At 39.8% G+C, this 17404-nt stretch overlaps 1 protein-coding gene across 6 annotated transcripts in view; it reads left to right on the top strand.

The window, feature by feature from the left end:
* The window catches only part of ARHGAP6 (Rho GTPase activating protein 6), a 496950-nt gene that overhangs the window by 430169 nt on the left and 49377 nt on the right, over positions 1-17404 (top strand). For all 6 annotated transcript variants that reach the window (XM_053580492.1, XM_053580493.1, XM_053580495.1 and 3 more), the window contains 2 exons: positions 6436-6507; positions 15910-16166. In XM_053580492.1, coding sequence (XP_053436467.1) covers positions 6436-6507; positions 15910-16166 — 329 coding nt within the window. The remainder of the gene's footprint in view (positions 1-6435; positions 6508-15909; positions 16167-17404) is intronic.

Below are 17404 nucleotides of genomic sequence, written 5' to 3'. Positions count from 1 at the left end.
CATTTGGTAATGTCCAGAGACAGTATTGGCCATCACAACAGGGGGAATGGGGCTGTGACATCTAGTAGATCAAGGCCAGAGATGCTGTTAAATATCCTACAAAAGACAGAACAGTTCCTCACAGCCAAGAGTCATCTGGCCCCAAATGTCACTGGTGCCAGGCCAAGAAACCCTGGCCTAGGCTGCGTGCAGTTTCTTAGGGGCACTTCCCATTCTGCCACCTGAGTGTCTCTTTTCGTATCATTTTTTCTCACTTTTTCACTGAGCTTCCCTCATTGCTTATGAATGCCTTTGGTTTGCTTTCTCTGAGAGTCTATTTTTCTGGTCCAAGTAAATAGTGAGGCAGCTGTGGCTGGGGAAACAGTGGAGATGGTGCCAAAAAGCATTCCTTCAGTCTTTTCTCAGCTGGATTTTTTATTGAAGGTTCGAACAAGCTGGAACCTTCCTTTTAGGCTCAGGTGGGATTGCAAATGTTGAGGCCTTCCAGGTAAAATACACGGGTGCCCTGGCCCAGGGTTAGGGGTCTAGGCTTCCATGTGAAGAACGTGGGACCCAGTGCTGCCAGCTCCTCTGCCTTTCTCCAGAGGCGGGACATCTAGATATGTATCTGAACCTGGCAAGATTTTGCCTTAGGGATCAACTTTTTATAAATCATTGTGTCAGTTAAACACCCTCACATACTGGAGGGCTGGATATGGTCATCTGGCACTCACCAGGCTAGTTCTTTGTGCAGCAGTGGCAGGTGGGGCTTTGTCCCCAGGAGACATGTAGTAGTCCTTTTTATTTTGTCTTTGTGTCACATGTCACTACACGTGATTTCTTCTACTTCCCAGTGATGGGGTGTTTTTTGAGTTCTGCAAGTGAAGGGATGTAAAAAGGGCTCAAGTGTCGATGGCCTATCCAGGATTCAAGAGTACCTATGAATTGAGGCTTCTACACCCATTCCCCATCACTACCTTACTCAAAATCAAGGCTTAGTACCTTCTTGCCCATCAACCCAGCTTCCAGGAGGAAGGAATCTCACAAATAGATGTCCATTATTTTATAAATACCTCCTAGAAAGGAAAATCCAGAACCATCTCTCATGCTGCAGAGGCAAAGTGACCTCAAAGAAAGGACTTCTGGCTTCTTGTCACAGGCATCTGGGTTCTGCTCTCAGCCACGCGTCTCAGACAGAGCTGTACTTACTGAAAAGAGCTGAAATTTGGCTCTGAATCCCTGACCCCCACCACCTACCTGTTCTGTGATTTGGGGAAGAATTTGCTTTAATTTTCTATTTTCAGTTCCCTCAACTTTGAAATGAATAAATCAAAAAGCTACCTCAATGGATTGTGTATTGATGTGTATTAAGTAATATGATATAAATGTAATATTTAATATCATAGGAAAGTGGCTTATATAAATGGTTTTATATAAATGGCTTATATCCAGTGCATATTTACAGCTTTAAGCTCGTTAGTTTCTCATCGTTCTCCCTTCCTAGCTCTGAATGACCTTGAACGTGTCAGTCCATATATCTGGCTCTCACTGTCACATCCCTAAAATAAGCACCATGTTTCCTTCACTACAGTATAGACAGAAGTTAAGAGCAGCAACTTGACATTGGATAGTCCTGCGTGCGAGTTCTGAATCTTACCATGTCCCCACTTCCTGTGGACGAGTTACTTAAACCTCTCCTAACCTCAGTCTCCTTATCTGTAGATTGGGAAGAATAACAGCATGGGCTTCATCAAGCTGCTAGGAGAATGTATTATAATAAGGCTGCATGTACTAAGCACTTAGCTTATAGTACTTTCTAAATAAACACTAACTATTCATTACTTTTGTGGTGCCCGAGTCACATGAAAGTTGTGGTAATCAGATGAAATCATAGGTATTCAGAGATTTTAAAACATTAAGCACTCGAGAGCTTTCTTCTGCAGAACTTTCTTACTGAGTTCTCAGCCCCGTTCAGTTACTGTAACTTTTATGTTGTTGCCCTTCTGTAAAAATGATGAAGTCTTTTTGTCATGATTTTTATTGAGGAAGAACATGTATTCAGCAATGTGCATAAATATGCAAGTGCACAAATACAGCTCTGTGGGATTTTAATATGTATGTGTCATGGAACTAACTACCGATCAGATCAAGATAGACAACCTTCTCAGCACCCCAGAAAGCTCCCTCACCCCACCTTTCAGGTATATTTACCTAAAGGTAAATATAGGTAACCCTTACTCTTCTTTCTGTCACCAAAATAAATCATTCCTTGACAACATTTTTATTATTATCTCTAGAATTAAATAATTAAAAATTAAAACACTGTTTTATAAGCCTTATTCTCTGATTCTGATCACCTTTAAATTAGGAGATGTGTATTTCATTGCTTCTGAGTTCTCTCAGACCCAACCCAAAACCTCCATCTGACTTCCTGGCCTTGGATGGTGCCACCAAGTTCCCAGGTCATGCCCTGCCCTATGCTAGTCATTTGGAGGAAGAGAAAAGCCTAGGAGGCATGATTCTGCCCTCAGAGGGCTTCTGGTTTAGTTAGAGAAACAAAGCCTTAAAATGGAACACCACTTCAACAGCAAGTGAGTACAGAAAAAGTGAATCTTCCTAGAGGGACAAGCTCCTGTCTTCTTGTTCTTGACCCCCTGAACACCCCGTTTGGTATTGGTCTTTCCCAAGAGGATGCCCAGATTGACCAGATCCCACACTAATGGGTCCCGCTTTGGGGTCACTAGGACATGGAAGGCTTGCTATCTTGCCTTCTGCTAGAGTGTTGCATATGTCTGTGAGGTCTCCTATATAGGACATGATCTCTGGACACATTAATGAGGATTTCCTCAGTGCCCAGTGAAAGGAAGGTGCATGGAAGCCATTCTATACGTGCTTGTTCAAGATGCCTTTGGTCAGAACATGTTACCCAAATTCTTCCTACAGCTTACTATTGTCTGTAAGACAGTGCACACACAGGGAGCAGTTAGCAAGCACGCATGCACTCATCACCATTGACACCACAAAGACATTTCTATGCAGTATTGATAGTTGGCAGCTTGTGTTTCTTTAAAAGACAGAGTGGCATTTATCACACTTATTGCCATCCAAGAAACTAGTTGAACGTGAACTGTCCTGTGTGCTTGCAAGTGCATAAGCCACTAGAGCTTTCTATGTTCTGTGGGGAAAAGGAGATGAGACAATTTATCCTTCAACAACTGGAAACTCCAAAGCAAACTACCAGTTGATTGCAAGAGAGAGAGAGAGAGAGAGATACGGTGAACAGCTTTCATCATGTAACTCTTGTCATTTTCTTGAGTATTTTAAAAGAGAAAACCATGTGCTAAAGCAACGTGTCACTCTTTTCACATTATTGCACAGCATCCATCATTTTGTATAGTTGCCTATTAATACCCTTCAGCTCTAATTAAGTGAAAAGAAATAATATTTTTGTAAATAGTTAAATATTTTTTAAATTATAGGCCACCATTCACAAAGATCACACTTTGCCTATAAAGAGAATTCAAGATGTTGTCTTGAGTTTCGGAGTTTAAAGTACATATTATCCTTGTGGGACTATGTAAATTCTCATATTGGTGAGAATATAAATGAGTAAAACCTCCTTGGAAAGCTGGGAGTTATCCGATAAGGCCTAAGATTGTATACATGCTGATCAAGCTTTTACATACACACCCTGGAGCCATCATTCTCAGACTTTAGTGAGCACCAGAATCCCATGCAGAGTGTGTTTAGACACACATTGCAGGGTGCCACCCCAGAATCAGTAGGTCTGGCATGAAAGTATAGAGAATTCGCATCTCTGCCAGGTTCTCAGGCTATACTGATGCTACCAGAACCACACTTTCAGAGCCCCTGTCTTAGGGTGACTCTTGTACATGCATGCAGGTAAGGACACAACAACAAAATTTTTCAAAAACATTATTTCTAATCACCCCAAGGTGGAAACAACTCAAATTTCAATCAACAACTCAGTGAGGAAATTAACTGTAGTATATTCATGTTAAAAAATGAAAACACGGTATAGCTGGCAAAAGGAATGATCCACAGCTACCTGCCTTGGCACGGTCGGTCCCAGGTGTTAGTGAACAAAACAAGGCAAGCAAGGGTAGCCACAGTGTAATTCCATTTCTATGCATCCCAAAACAGGAAAAACAAATGCATGCATAGAGAATAAAACTATTTGAAAAAACTGGTAATTGATTATTGCAAAAGTCAGACCAGTAATTACCTGGGGTGAGGAGGGAAGCATATAGGTATTTCTTTGAGTATTAGTAATAGGCTGTTGGATATGTTGGAGTTGGACTTCTAATTATTATTTAAATTGCACCTCTGTGTTTATACACATCTACATATGATATATCCCATAATTTAAAAACAAATTTAAGAATCATTGTATCTTAAAATGTCCACTGTCTTATATGGATTCTAGCTCTTTGGCCACTTGTTTGAATTTTAAGATCAGCCCACTAGTTGTGAAAAATAAATCTCATAAGCTTTAATACATGCTTTAATTATCCTTATTACCCTGTGGATCAACTATTTAAATGAAGGACTTAGGAGATTTAAAAATAATAAAATTTCATTACTATCAAATGCATTTGGTATTAAGAACTAGCAATGAACCAAATGTTACAAAGTAAAACACCCATCAGCCCTTCTTGGAGAATAAATTAGAATCGTGTGCACTTAATACGTTTATTGTCTGTGCATATATAATATGTCCTGGTAGGCCCTGGTAGTTAGACCCTCTTTTAGACCTTGATGATATGGACATATATGTGATAGACGAGACCAATGGCCCTTTGCTACATTACAACTTATTTACATACTTTTCCCCTGTACAGATTGCATGACTGTGAAGACTCTTATAAACTATTTTCATTTAGTAGGAGGGGAATATTTCATTTTTTTGTGACACAGAGTCTACCTTTATTAACCTGGGTAGAGTGCAGTGGTGTCATCATACCTCACTGCAACCTCAAACTCCTGGGTTCAAGGAATACTACTGCCTCACCATCTGGAGTAGCTGGGACTTCAGGGAGGCACCACCAGGTCTGGCTAATTTTTCTTTTCTTTTTTTTTTTTTGTAAAGATGGGGTCTTGCTCTTTCTCAGGATGGTCTCAAATCCTGCCCTCAAGCAATCCTCCTGCCTCAACCTCCCAAAGGTGTGAGCCACTGTGCCTAGCCTAGGAGAGTCATTTTCTAAATTTTTGAAAAGGAGGAGGGATGGGAAATGCCTGTTGATCATATTGTGATGTCCTTTTGCCTCCAAAAACTTCAGAGAGGAGGAGTTAGGAAAATCTGCAATCTCACGAGGATCCCAGGAATGCTCATTTCTGCTTCAGAATGCTTATTCTGTCTTTCTCTGATATCATTGTCTTGTTTTTAAATTTTATTGAACTAAATCTCTTTCTTTACTACATATTTAGTTTGTCCTGTCAAAAATCAACTCTTAGTCCTCTCGTTCACCATACATTTCCTTGTGATATGGGCTGTATGTCACTATTTGATCACAGTATGGATTTTGGATTCGCACCTCCCACATGTTAAGTTGACAGCTGCATAACTCCAAATGCATTCTGGCAATGATGAATGCCAATGTTTCATAATGACATCCCAGGAATTCAATTGCAGCTGCCCACTGATATGAATAGTATTTTTATCATTTGGGGAGGTTCAACAGACGTATTAAGTACATTTGCTGCAAATACCAGATGCTAAAAGAATATATTCCTTACTTATTATAGTGAAAAAACAGAAACAACCCAAATATCTATCAATGGAGGAATGATTGATTAATGGTACAGCCATATCATGGAATACTACTCAAGCCCCCACAATGAAAGTAGCCTGACACGTGTCAGGCTCCCTGTTAAGCACTTTATATGCATCCTTTTATTTCATTCTCACAACTCCATGAAATTCCCATTTTATAGATGAGGAAGAACACTAAAACTTATCCAAAGTCACATAGTAAGTATTGTAGCAATAGTTAAATCTGAGTTCTATGGACCCCAAAATCCATAACCTTATGCGGTTATTATACTCTACTAGCTCATCATGTCAATGCTACATGTACTGTTAACTCTCCTTTCGTAGAGATTTGGTTCAAGATGGACATCGAGTTGCATAATCATAGGGAACAGAAATAGACTTAGGTAATAGTAAAAGCAAACATCTCTACATGTCAAAGCTAGATTACTTCCAAAGGAGGTAAGTTTCCTATATTTCCTATGACTGAAAGAAAATTTAAGAGCATGCCCAAAGATTCTGATTATACATGCTATCCAACTCAGAGATTTTTATATTTTCTCAGAGCAATTACTCTGTCAAATTATAAGATAGAAGCCATACTTTTGTTAAAATGTAATTGTTGATAATGTAAAATAACATGTGTACATTTGTTTTACAAATTCTTGTTCTTTTAATATTTACAGATGGACAAAAGAGAAAGAAATCTTTGAGAAAGAAACTGGATTCACTAGGAAAGGAGAAAAACAAAGACAGAGGTAAAGGAGTAAATAAATTAAGCAAATGCATCTTCCATGGAGCATGATGGTTGGATTTGGATTTTTTTTTTTTAATTGCATAGATATACGTGAATCAACTCTATTATGTAAACTAAATTTCTACAATGGAATGTCATTAAGGGCTGTTTTGGTCTACTCTTCTGTATTTGAGTAACCCTGAACTGAATTGATGAATTCAATTGGTTTGAGGAGAGTGTGACCTCAGCCAAGTTTATGGTTCCAATTATGAATTTGGCCAATCAGCTATGCATAAAGAGGACCTGGGTCAAGTAGCCATGGACAGCATCTCTAACGCTAACCAGCTGTCTGGCAAATCCAGACAGGCAGGGCTAGTTGAATGAGAAAGAATTTGGATTTGCTTACCATGACTACTGGAAAGAAAGTTTCATCCTCATGGGTTACTGAAGTTTGGCCATTCTTAGCATGCTTGTTGTTTGGCCCATAAATTTTGGAAATTGTTGACATTATAGATGTTTGAGCTACCTGTTTTGTGTCCTCTTCTGTGTCCATTTAGGGAACTAACACTTGAGCCACTCTGAGGTATTTGTGGTCATTTTTAACTAATGTTTTCTGAGCCCATTGTCTCAGTCTTTTGTGGATTGTTTTTATAGTTCCTTATGAAATGATTGCTGAATGGTGTGGTCATATGAGTTTATTTTCACTTCATATGACATAGTGAATGAGTGCCAAATGAGGACAGCCATATGTCTCACCTTGGAGTTCTTTTATATAATAGTTGAATTTCTACTTGAAAAATAATGGAAGGCAATGAAACCAAGGGTATTAAAAATAAATTCATTGTGATCAGTATTGGACGAAACCTATTTCACACCAGTGATCTCAGTCTTTACACTCAGGTCTTGAACTATGCCTAAAAGGTCATGACATTTGGTTCTTTGGGCTAAAGGAGATAAGGAATTCTGAAAAATAGAAAAGCATCGTTTTACTTCTTTTGCAGTACAGTTTCTCAACCTCGGCACTACTGGTATTTTGGACTGGATAATTCTTCATGGTAGGAGCTTCCCTGTACATTGTGAGATGTTTAGCAGCATCTCTGTCCTCTGCTCACTCTGCTACTGGCACTACCTTCAACCAAAATCTATTCAGACATTTTAAAGGTTTACATTAAATTGGAGAAAAAGAAGAAGAAATGTCAGTGATCCTTATCTCTGATTGCACAGTAGAATCACTTGTGGAATATTTAAAAATTCTAAGACCCCCACCCAAGGGAGTCGGAGTACATTGGTCTGCAAAGGTACCTTGAACATGGGCATTTTTATGAACTTCTAATATGCAACTTCTAGGATGAGAACTCTGACCCATATTAACCAGGATACACACTGGGGCATGTCTTGTCACAGCAGAATCTGCTATTGGAATAATGAAGGCAAAGGGTTGTCCAGCTACCTATAATTGTCTGATAAATTGTATTCTATTTAATTGGTTATGTTCTTGCCCTTATTTTTCTAATAACCTGAATAGCCAACGTTGCTTTTATAAACTAGAATTTTGGCTCATTCTATTCCTGCCATTAAGCACCTTTCCCTCTCTAGATTAGAACAATTCTCCATGTGCATAGAGTCTATTAAAGGGATCACTCAGGTTGGTGTAAATCAGTGTTTTGCAACCTTTTTTATCTCACGGCACACTTGAACTTATAGTTAAACTTCCACAGCACACTTAAATTATGTTGATCAAAAAAAAAAAAAGGAGTAAAAAGAAGAATATACTTACTGTGCTTTGAACTTCTTTCAAAAATAATTTAGTTATCTTTAAAATTTTTTGCAGCACACCTAAGATCTTCTCATGGCACACTGGTTGAAAGTCACTGGTGTAAACCATGTATTATCTTTTTTAATTTCAGATTAATGTGAGGGTATAAATACTTAGGTTACAATGTTTGCTTTTGTTAGGTAGGGTCCCTGTTATAGTTGTGTCCCCCACCCAAGAAGTGTGCTGTATACCCTTACCTTGTGCCCATTAAGTGGGAGCACACCAGTTCCTCTCCTTCTTCTTTCTCCCTCTCCTTTCCCCCTCCCCCCACCTTGAATTGAACTGAGTTTTAAATTAGTATTAGATCCTCTACTGGCTTCATATTAGTATCGAGTACACTGGATACTTGCTTTTCCATTCTTGTGGTACTTTACTAAGAAGGATGTGTTTCAGCTCCATCCATGTTAATACAAAAGATATAAAGTCTCCATCTTTTATGGCTGAATAGTATTCCATGGTGTGTGTGTTTATTAATCTATTTATGGGTTTGTTAATCTATTTATGGGTTTATGAGCATTTAAGCTGTTTCCACATCTTGGCAATTATAAATTGAGCTGCAATAAACAATCTAGTACAAATTTCCTTGTGATAAAATGATTTTATTTTCTTCTGGGTAGATGCCTAGTAATGGGATTGCAGGATCAAATGGAAGTTCTATTTTGAGTTCTGTGAGGATTCTCCAAAATTCTTTCCAAAGAAACTGTATTCATTTGCAGTCCCACCAGTAGTGTGAAAGTGTTCCCTGCTCGCCGCATCCGTACTGGCATTTGCAGCTTTGGAACTTTGTGATGTGGGCTATTCTCCCTGAGGTTAGGTGATATCTCAGGGTATAATGTTTTAAAGTTGGTTTTTCCTAGGATGATGATCTTGATATTGGGGTTTAAATACTTACAGTACAGACATTAGGTGATTTTTCAGAAAGTGTCCATTAGTGCTAAACTAAGCAGAAGGAGTATTTTTGCAGGAGATAGATGTTTGTACTACCTTAACAGAAGAAGATGGATATGTGCTTGCTTACATTATGTTTAAAACAGCAGGAAGAAAGAATGGACACGAATAGAGAAGGAAGGCCAGTACATCCTGACCCATTATATATTTTTCAGACCAAATCCTACCTTTATAGGCTCAGTAAAAGCTGCAGTGTTCTATACTACCTCACAGGGAGCTAAGTGCGAAAAGGAAGGCAGGTGCTGGTGGTTCCAAAGAAAATACCCATTGCTCTTCTAAGGGGAGAAATATCAGTCTTTATGGCAGAAGAGGTTGCTTTTGTTGAGAGTAGATTTGATGTTTTAAGAAAATGGTATCCTGAGTGTAAGTAAAGGCTAATCCGTGGCATCTTTTCTAAGGGTAAAGCCCTGTCTATAGCCACACTGGGAGCCATCATATGGATGGGAACTGGGGCAAGAGGGGATGGGGTGCTGTTCTGGCACAGTTGTAATCAGTTCACATTATTTCTTTCCAGATGAATATTAGCATTTGGGTTTATAACAGCTGCACATGTGAAAAATGATCATCATCGAATCCAAGAGTAAAAGAAGAAAAACAGGAAACTCTAAATGATCTCTTGGGTTAGGTCATCTAAAAATAAATAGGAGCAGCCATTTAGAATCAAATTGCTTTCCCAATAAAGAGTGAATAATAAATGTTTGATATGCCACCATATTAATTGATTTCATCAAATGAATCCTGTCCTGTATGTTATTTAATTGCCTTGATGTGCCTTGATATTAAATGTAGCATTTCATGTAATACTCCTTTGTCCCTCCTGTCACTTAAGCATGGCCTTCACACAGAAACTAATTCAAGATTGAAACTGGTTTGTAAAATGTGTTTTCATATGGAATAGTTCCAAATCCTTAATTTCTCTTAGTTAAATTTCTTGGCAGTCAGAAGCATTTTTAAAACTTTCAGAACTTCAGAAATTTTCTTTCTTGTGTCAAAAAGAAATCAGTTTGGGGGGAATGTCTAAAAATAACTATTTTGTTCCAGTTAATGTGCTTATTAATCCAAGACCATGAGGAATAGGTTTTACTGTGACATGACTCTGGGCAATAGGTCTCTTCTTCCCAAGACATTTTCAAATTATGGCATATAATTATCAACCTAAAACTGGGGCAAGTTCAGTTCTGACACCTCTGTTTATGTTGAAATCTCATTGTACCATGCTTTATTGTTCCCCACTATATCACTATATGTGAGCTGTGAAGTAACACTATATAGGAATAGATGATACAACTTTACTTTTGCTCCTTATTAAATAACAGCAGAAACATCAAGTTATCACTTATCAGTATGTAGAAATTCTCAAAGAATGTATATAGAATGCTGCCATTGAGTACTAGTACTAGAGAGGAGAGAACCAGGGGAATGTGGTTTCAGGAAAATGTAGGAAAGGGCCAGCTCCCATAGGACTGTGAGGGCCACAGCATGATTTTTGGTCTGCATGCTACCAACATGGACACACCGTCAACTTGTACTAAAGAGATAGTGACTTAATGGTGTCTTTAAACAGATTGCCATGCTGCAGTGTGAGATGTGAACTTGGGATGGGGGTGACAACAGAGTAGAGAGAAGAATGCCATTTAGAAGGCTGTTTGGAAGTCCAGGGGAAAGACAATGGTACTTTGAACAAGAGTGAGAGTAACGGTGGAAGTAAAGAGAAGTGGATGCAAATGAGCGGTACTATGAGGGGGATATGAATGACAGGGATTTAATGATGGAGTGAAAACGAGATATGAGAAGAAATGAGGTACAAAAGATGAGTCTCATAGTTCCAGCTTTCCCACATGAAGAACAGAAATCTGAGTGGGGTCTGATGGAGGAAGGTGGGGAGTAAGAGATGTCTTTGGAACATCCCGGCATAAAGGTGGAAGGAGTGGTTGGTGCTCAGGGAGGGGGAGTCAGAGCTGAAGGTAGTAGTGAGCTGTCAAAGACACTGAATCTAATGATCCTGAAGTCAGCCATAACTCAGAGTGAGCTGTTTTAGAATAGCAGCAGAGCTATCTGCTAGACTGCGTGAGATGAGGAGAGAGTGGTAGGTGAGAAAAGTATAGGCCGAAAAGGAGATGGAACACTTCAAAAAATGCGAACTGTGTAGAAAAGAGAGGTGATAAACCATTGAGGGGAGAGTAGGGTGGGCCAGGGTTATTTACTTTTTAAAGAAGGAGCTGCTTGAATATATTTAGTGTAAAATATCCAGTAGAAAAAGGAGTCGAAAGTACAGACAGGCACAAGAAAATGTCATTTATAGCAGGGGTTGGCCCATCAGCTGTATTTGTAAATAAAGTTTTATTACTTGTTGTCTTTGGCTGATTGGCCACTAGGCTGGCAGAGTTGAGTAGCTACTACAGAGACTGTGTGACCTGGCAACAGGGCTGAAACTGAGGAGAGGCCCACTGAGCACGAGGGCATGGACTTGAAGGATGCGCCACTCTGTGTGCCTGAGTGGGAGCTCCTCCTAATTTTGCATCCCAGGCATTCTAAGCTACAGCTGTGCCCACAGAGCCTAAAATATTTACTATCTGACCTTTTACTGAAAACAATTGCTGAATCTTAATTTATTCTGTAAGAGAATTAGGATAATTATTTTGTGGTCTTTGTTGCAGTACACTGTTATCCCTGGTTTAAAGTCATCAGTAGTTGGAGCCTGGGAACTAGTGTGAGGCAGAGAGGTTGGTGGCTGAAGAGTCACCCTCCACAGCACACAAGGTGGGGGGCACCGGTGCGCTGGATGTGAAGAGTAGAAGCCTTCCCACCTGCCGGTTGCTTTTCTCCTGAAGCAGAGGCAGAATCATTTGCTGGTGGGGAGGAGCTGCTGAGAAGATCGGAGGTTGCAGGTGAATGGAGGGGATGGGACTGGTTGTTGAAAAGAGTAGTAGGGCTAAGTCCACCAGAGAAATGAAATGGGGCTTTTGGCAAGTATTCAGGGCCTGGCTGAGGTTAGTGAGCATGGCCACGGTAGTATCAGTCCTTCCAGGTAAACATGCACTCGGGCAGGCACCCAAATGCAGCCACTGAGGGCCGACAGTGGGTGCATCTGGACGGGGGTGTTGAAGAACTCTAATTTGGAGAGAGGCAAAAACTGACTGGCAGAGGCTAACCGTGTGGAAAAGTGTGGCACAGTTGGTGCAGTGGAGGGACCTTAGAAGCAAATGAGCTGACAGAGCATGCCAGAAAGACTGGAGTGTGGTTGGTGCAGCAGTTCTAGAGATGGGATAACTTCTGGTGAGGAAAGGTCCAGTATGGGACCAGGGGATTTGGTGACATAGGTGGCATTCAGAAAAAGGTAAGAGGAGAAGGATGTCAAGGAGATGTTAAGATGGAGTCTGATAGGTCATTTAGGTGGACATCCAAGTCACCTAGGATGATGGCAGATTGGGGGTCTGTCTGACTGTGAGTCAAAGTCAATGACAACAGAAGGTTAAAACAAGCAGAGGACATCAGGACCCTTGCAGTAGCAGATTTCTGCCACAAAGTGGGAGAGTGAATGTCTGGAAGTAGCCATAGGGAGCAAAAAGGATGCACAAGCTCCTGACCTGGAGGCTCGTGGAGAGGGAGAATAGACACTCACTACAAATGAGGACAGCAGGGAAGCGTCTCCTTAGTGAGTACATGCCATAGATTAGAACATGGTACCCACTGGCTCTGGCCCCAGCACTGAGTCTGGGGTAATGTCCTTATTGTTTGAAAAACCCATTATCAACTTTATTACCTTCTATCAACACCAAGAGCCTTGAGCCTTTTTCCCCTAACAGAAGAGCTTTGAACTCACAGGTAGGCATATGTACCTAACACTTTATTTACACATAAAGGAGGGTTTTGCTCTAAAGACTTAGGATGAGCCCTCAATTTCCTAATAGCTGTGTTTCTGAGAATAAATAATAGGAATCCTTCCTAGAATTTAGCATACACAAAATAGGCACTGGAACACAAGTTCCAAACATGGCAGGGTCTCCTTTCTGAAGCTTTTAAGAGTCCTCTGTAAAAGCACCAAGAAGCTAAAGAGACTACATCAAAACTCTATCCCTGAAGGAATAATAAACTCAACCAGAAAAGAAAGCCTGTGAGGCAGAAATAAAGCTCTGTTATGGGTGGCTACATCTCTCGAATGGGAATAAAAAAGAAATACAGATTGGGGGGAAATGACTTCATGTATTTCATTTGTTTAATGTGTAGTCAATGATTCCAATTTACAAATAGAGTGGCAGACTTTTCGATGTTAAAAATGACAGGTTCCAAAGAAAACAATTTTTTTTTTTTTGTTCCAGAAATATAAGAACTCTCTAAACAAGTGTGGTTGGTGTTCCTTACATGGAACAAATAGCTAGGAAAGGGCTCAATAGTCCCTATCTTATGGCAATAGCTGCTACAAGTGTGCCTACAGGAGCAGACACCTATCCCTTGCTACATTTATCAATGTTCTTTTTGCTCTATTATCTCCCATCAGTTTTATTATTCAATGTACGTTATCCGTCTTGTCATCCACGTGGTTCCAGATTTTCCCAACCTTTTTGAATTTTATTTTTTCCACAGACAAGATGGCACTGACATTATAATAAATCTTCGGGGTACACAACAAATGGTCTGGTACTATCCCTTTTGGTCCCTAATTTTGCTAGTAGTACAAATGGCGTTTTATCAGTAGTGAGTGTTGGATCTCATTGCGTTGTCCACATTGAATCACTCAAAGGAGAGATGCCTAAATTATTATTGTTATATGTCACCTCGTTTGTTGATAGTGATAAACATCATCTAAACACCCCAAAATGCTTAAGTTTTGAAGTTTTGAATTTTTACTTCAAAACAAATCACATGTTTTGCTAGAGACAGAGGTACAGGCATTTCAAGTAGCACTTCTGCTTTTAATGTAGGTTTGGCCATTAGCCTTGTGATGTTAAAAATGTTGCCATGGTTCAAGGAGGAAAACCTTTTAAAGCCTCTTTCTACCTGATTGAATGTTCGCTTTTTTCTTTCAAAGAAGAAATAACCGTAGAATTATTTTCTCTTGATCATACTGGCTTCATTCCTAGGGCTTATGAAAACAATGGAGAGGCTAGACTCCAATTTGCTGCTGCTAGGAGACCTTATTTTGAGTTTAAAAGGAAAAAATGTACTTGATTAAATTATTAGTGCTTTTCAGCATGAATCTAGAATATTGCCGATAAACTGCTTGGCCCTAGGGATCCAAGGTAATGTGTATAAATGGATATACCATAGAGATCCAGAAAGCAATTGTATGCACATTTCCAAATAGAGCCATAGATTTATGCCTTATGCCCCTTCCTCTAAATCGTCTTTATTGCAGCTCAATTTACAATCGCCAAAATGTGGAAACAGCCTAAATGCCCACCAACCCAGGAATGGATTAACAAACTGTGGTATATGTATACCATGGAATACTATTCAGCTATTAAAAAAAATGGAGTCTTTACATCCTTCGTATTAACCTGGATGGACGTGGAAGACATTATTCTTAGTAAAGCATCACAAGAATGGAGAAGCATGAATCCTATGTACTCAATTTTGATATGAGGACAATTAATGACAATTAAGGTTATGGGGGGAGGAAAAGCAAAAAGAGGGATGGAGGGAGGGGGCTGGGGCCTTGGTGTGTGTCACACTTTATGGGAGCAAGACATGATTGCAAGAGAGACTTTACCTAACAATTGCAATCAGTGTGACCTGGCTTATTGTATCCTCAATGAATCCCCAACAATAAAAAAAAAAAATTGAATTCTGAGTCTCCTGCCAGATATTTTCTGGTCCAGTCTGCTCTGCATGTTACCAGCAAAATGGCTTGAGTATGGATCACAATGGTTATAGCTCCAACCCAGCTGGCTGGAGACAGGATACAGAGCAAGGAACCCAGTGAAAAGAAAACTTCTTCCCAAGTAGTTCCCAAGCTGCCCATCTGCCTCTCACGTTATCATTTCACATGCAGACTCTTATTGGGAACTTCAGAGCAAATTTACTGAACTGAATTTCGGTCTGGACCTCATGCATCTCTCTATTACAACACACGATAGTCACTCTGTTGTAATTATGTGCATGTCTCTCCACTCCCTCACCTACCCCACCTTCTGAATCCCTCAGAGTAAAGACTGGACCTTTAATAGGTTTTGTGCCACCGCATCGCCACCCCATTGCCACCCCATGCTTGTCATGGCATGCAGTAGATATTCAGTAAGTGCCTGTTGAATGAGCTTATAAATGCTGTCTCCTCATGCCTTCTAGGTTTTGGAGGCTTCTGTGATCTACAAATCAAAGACTAAGAGGTTGTAAATCTGTATTTTTGAAGACAAAACATTATTTATACTCTATCAAAAATGTCATCCTTCTCTATAAAGTTATTTCCTTTAAAACAGACTTGAGACATGGAGAAAAACTGGAGACCTAGATATCTAAGATGTGGTTATACATGCTACTTTCTTTACTGAATTTGAAACTTTGGCCATTGTAATTAAGGCAAAAGTCACTTCTATATTTTGATGATGGATTAATTCTTCAGAAAACAATCTTAGGTCTGAAAGATGAATGAGAGTTTTCACTAGTCCGGGCAGTCTCTGAAAGGGAATGTCTGTTTTTTGTTTTTTTTTTTTTTGATTCCAGAATTTATCCCACAGGCATTTGGAATGCCCTTATCCCAAGTCATTGCAAATGACAGGGCCTATAAACTCAAACAGGACTTGCAGAGGGATGAGCAGAAGGATGCATCCGATTTTGTGGCTTCTCTCCTCCCATTTGGAAATAAAAGACAAAACAAAGAACTCTCAAGCAGTAACTCATCTCTCAGCTCAACCTCAGAAACACCAAACGAGTCAACATCCCCGAACACCCCAGAACCGGCTCCTCGGGCCAGGAGGAGGGTGAGTTGGCCAATATTTTCTCTGACACCAGTGCTTGGAAAACTGAAGATGTATAAAGTTGCTCTTTGAGTTTTTGTTCACATGAAAACTAGATATGTAGTTTGTGTTTAAATATCTGTCAATAACCCATTTGGAGAAAATTTGCAGTGGGCATGTGGCACCTAGCATAACCCTCAGAACTTTCCCTGGCTCCTCTTGAATGTATTGGGTGTCCCTCTTTTTTCAACTCTGTAGAACCTAAACATTCTACAATATTGCCAATGATCTTGGTCTCTTGTAGTCTGTTGCTTAGCCAGACTTCCCTGCTTGATTGTGAAGCTCCAGGGGGTGGCCTGGTATGCCTGCTAATTTCTTCATCACCAGTCTGAGAACATGCCTGGCCAAATGCATTGGCTCCAAGTCTTCACAGACAATGAGAGTTTTCCTTATCAATGGATTATTTTTCTCAGAGCCATAGAATCACATATATAATCCTCTTTCAAACCAATGCTGTAACAATATGGAACCAATTATTGAGTACATTTTAGACACTGCGCTAGTATTTGGTTTTTCAAAGTTCAAACCTGGAAAGCTGAGTTTTTTAAGCAAACTAGCTGCATTTCTAAAACTTCTTAGGTTGCTGGGAGATCTTCTCTCCCTTTTCTCTATCTGGGAGCCTTAAACCTGTGTCACGTTCAGTCATTGAAGACTCCGTTAGCTAAAACCCCAGACGCTCCCACTTAAAACACACATTTTTTTCTTTTTTTTTCTTTTTTGTATTTTGGGTTAATATGAGGGTGTGTATGATTAGGTTACATTAGTTGTGTTTGTAAGTTCAATTCCAAAATTCCACTTGTAGTTAAGTCCATCACCCAAGAAGTGTGCCATATACCCCTACATTGTACTCAGCAAGTGGAAACTTACTGAGCCCCCTCATCCCCTTCTTGAATTGAATTGTGTTTTTCTCTCGTATGGGCCTGTCGTTGTTGATCTACTAGTTTCAGATTAGTACTGAGTACATGGAACACTTGCTTTTCCATTCTTGGGATATTTTACTCAGGCAAATGTTCTCCAACTCCAGGTAAACACAAAAGATGTAAAGTCTCCATTTTTTAATGGCTGAATAGCATCCCATGGTCTACATATCATGGTTTGTTGATCCATTCATGGCTGGATGGGCACTTGGGTTGTTCCCACATCTTTGTGATTGTGAATCGAGCTGCAATAAATAGGAGCGCAAATGTCTTTATGGGCAAATA

Source organism: Nycticebus coucang, chromosome X (genome assembly GCF_027406575.1).
Source record: "Nycticebus coucang isolate mNycCou1 chromosome X, mNycCou1.pri, whole genome shotgun sequence".
In the NCBI taxonomy this organism is placed as follows: Eukaryota; Metazoa; Chordata; class Mammalia; order Primates; family Lorisidae; genus Nycticebus; species Nycticebus coucang.
Note: the sequence above shows the minus strand (reverse complement) of the source record. Positions and strands in the feature narration are given on the sequence as shown.